Source organism: Malaclemys terrapin, chromosome 2, assembly GCF_027887155.1.
Source record: "Malaclemys terrapin pileata isolate rMalTer1 chromosome 2, rMalTer1.hap1, whole genome shotgun sequence".
Taxonomy (NCBI): Eukaryota; Metazoa; Chordata; order Testudines; family Emydidae; genus Malaclemys; species Malaclemys terrapin.
The window spans coordinates 282,567,147-282,569,562 of NC_071506.1; the positions used below are offsets into that span (position 1 = coordinate 282,567,147).

The window sequence follows — 2,416 nt, forward strand, 5'->3', positions numbered from 1 at the left end:
CGCAGAAACCTGCCCCCTCTCCTGCTCTGTAGCCAATCAAAGGGCTGAAACCCGCCCCCTCCCCCCTGTAACTTTTAAAAATGTATGATCTCTCTCTTCTCTCCACCCCCCGCCGCCCCCCCTCCCGGCTTGTTGCTCCCTCCCCTCCCCTCCCCTCTTTCATCCTGGGTCCCTTCCCTCTTTCATTTCTGCATGGCAAAGAGAGGAGACAGACACGGAGAGGAGTGGGAGGAGGTAGGAGCAGGCACAGATCCTGGGAGGGGAGAAGGCTGGAGGGGTAGGGCCAAGGAGACACATCCCAGCCCTCCTCGCACACACACACACACACACACACAGGCATTTCCAGCCGCTGCAGCTGCTGCTAGCAAAGCAAACTTCCCCACTTCCCTTTTGCAAGAGAACTTCCTCGGTTCCTCTTGGGGAGGAGGCTGAGATCCCGGGTCTCCCCGGCCCGAGCTCGGGGGGGCTAAGCTAGGCTCGCTCGTGCCAAAGCTCGCCCTGGCCTGAACCCCTCGGCTCCTTTACCGACCAGCCTTGGGTTTGGGGGTCCGTGGCTGGAGCATCTGGAGACGTCTCACTTCAGGGTAGGGGCTGATGCCAGACACAACAAGTCCTCCTGCGGCGGCTGCTTTGTTTGGGGGGTTATTTTTGTAGCAGATCGCCGTTCCTGCAACGTGTTTTGTGTTATTATTTTTACTGCTAGCTACACACACACACACACACACGCACACACCCCTCTCCCCGGACTGCTAGACGCGGCGGGGTTTCTCTTAACTTTGCATCAGCGCCCCCCCCCCTTCCAAACAACAGATCCGCTGGATCAAAGGACGACACCCCCCCCCCCCCCCGCACGAGCCCTGCATTTGCTTATTAACTGCAAAGGGGGCAGGGGGCGAGGCGGCCGGGACAGACGGACAGACTGTGGAGAAGCCGAGATGCAACTGACCAGGGTTCCCCTCTGCCTCGTACTGCTTAGCCAGCTCTTCCCTGGCAAGGTGAGTGCCCGGCTCCTCGCCCCCCCGGCCGCTGGCCAGCCTGGGGAGCTTGTGTGCTTTACAGGAACAGGGCGGGGGGGGGGGAGGTTTCGGGCGACACTGACCTGGCCCGTGGGAATCAGCGGGTTGGGATCGGGCTGCAGCCTTTGGAATCCAGATTTCACACACGCGCCCCCCCCCTTGCACGCCCACACACACTCACTCACCCCGCGTGCAAGGAAAGAGTGCCGTGAACACTAGAGGAAAGCGACGGGGTTTTTTTTTTGCCTTCCCCTGCGATTCCGCTGAAGCGCCCCCCCCCCCCCCCCTTGCTCCAGAGAGGTCAAAGTTACCCGGTTTCTCTGATCGGGGGAGGGAACGGTGAGTAACATCGGTTTGCATTTTGGGGGGGGGGGGCTGAGGATACGACCAGACGCAGCCCCTGGATTATGCATGGATCTCCTTAGCCTGTCGGTTTGCACGGTTTACAACTACGTGGGGCATTACAGAGCGGAGTGGGTGCGCCCCACCCCTCCAGTCCTTTAGTTTTTGAAGTAGATCGAAGGGGTTTTGCCACCGACTTCGCTGGAGAAGGGGAAAGGGGTTGGGTTTGGGGCTGGGCTCGGCTGTCACTTACCTCCCTGCCAACTTCAGCTAAACTCAAACGGCCTTGGTGTATGTGAGAGCAGAATGAAGCTGCTTCTCACGGATCAGAACCAGAACCAGCCTTTGGTTTGCATTGGTGGCCTGTGTTTCGCTCTAGCTTGATTTTGTACTGGACAATCTAGAGATCTCACAGGTGGGCAACACACTGAGGCTGGCTCTCCATCTCCTCCATGTAGACCCATTAACAGCTGCTTTGATTTTGCCCCCATTGGGACTGGGGGTGAGAGCAGAATCCAGCCCTGTGTGTGTGTGAGAGAGAGAGAGAAAAGCAATGCGAGTCCCTCATTCATTCTTTCCAGTAAATTTCATGTCAGGATTAATGTGGAACACATTTTCCTGGTCTGGAATTAACATTTTTGTGCAGCCAGTCTCTGTAATTATGCGGTCAGCCCATATAAAAGCTGCATTTATCCTCCTATATCCTGAGGAGGTAATTAACATTGCATGGCTTCATTTTTCTATTCTTATTAGTTGTGACTCAGGGAGATTTTTCGTTTAGTTGAGGAGGGGCTATTGTTAGGTGGGGTGCATAAAATAAATAAAATAATGGATGCAGTTGTAAACCATTCTTTGGGGAGGAATTGCTTGGTGCAGGAGTGACTGTGAAGCGGGGCTGGGGTTTTAGTTAGACTCCGCTTTGAAGAAGCCTTTAGGGAACTTGTGTTGTTTTTGTTTTCAGACCAATGCTCAGACTGGTTTCGGAAGGGCTGCTTTTATAAACCTGGGGAAAACGCGCAGAATCACATCTCTGTCCTGCTGTTCAGGCTGGGTGAGAT

At 55.4% G+C, this 2,416-nt stretch overlaps 1 protein-coding gene across 1 annotated transcript in view; it reads left to right on the plus strand.

Annotated features, from left to right (window-relative positions):
• Positions 1–215: 215 nt before the first annotated feature.
• Positions 216–2,416, plus strand: part of LOC128831699 (tumor necrosis factor receptor superfamily member 16-like) — a 58,092-nt gene continuing 55,891 nt past the window's right edge. The window contains exon 1 of the mRNA XM_054018382.1: positions 216–995. Coding sequence (XP_053874357.1) covers positions 936–995 — 60 coding nt within the window. The 5' untranslated portion in view covers positions 216–935. The remainder of the gene's footprint in view (positions 996–2,416) is intronic.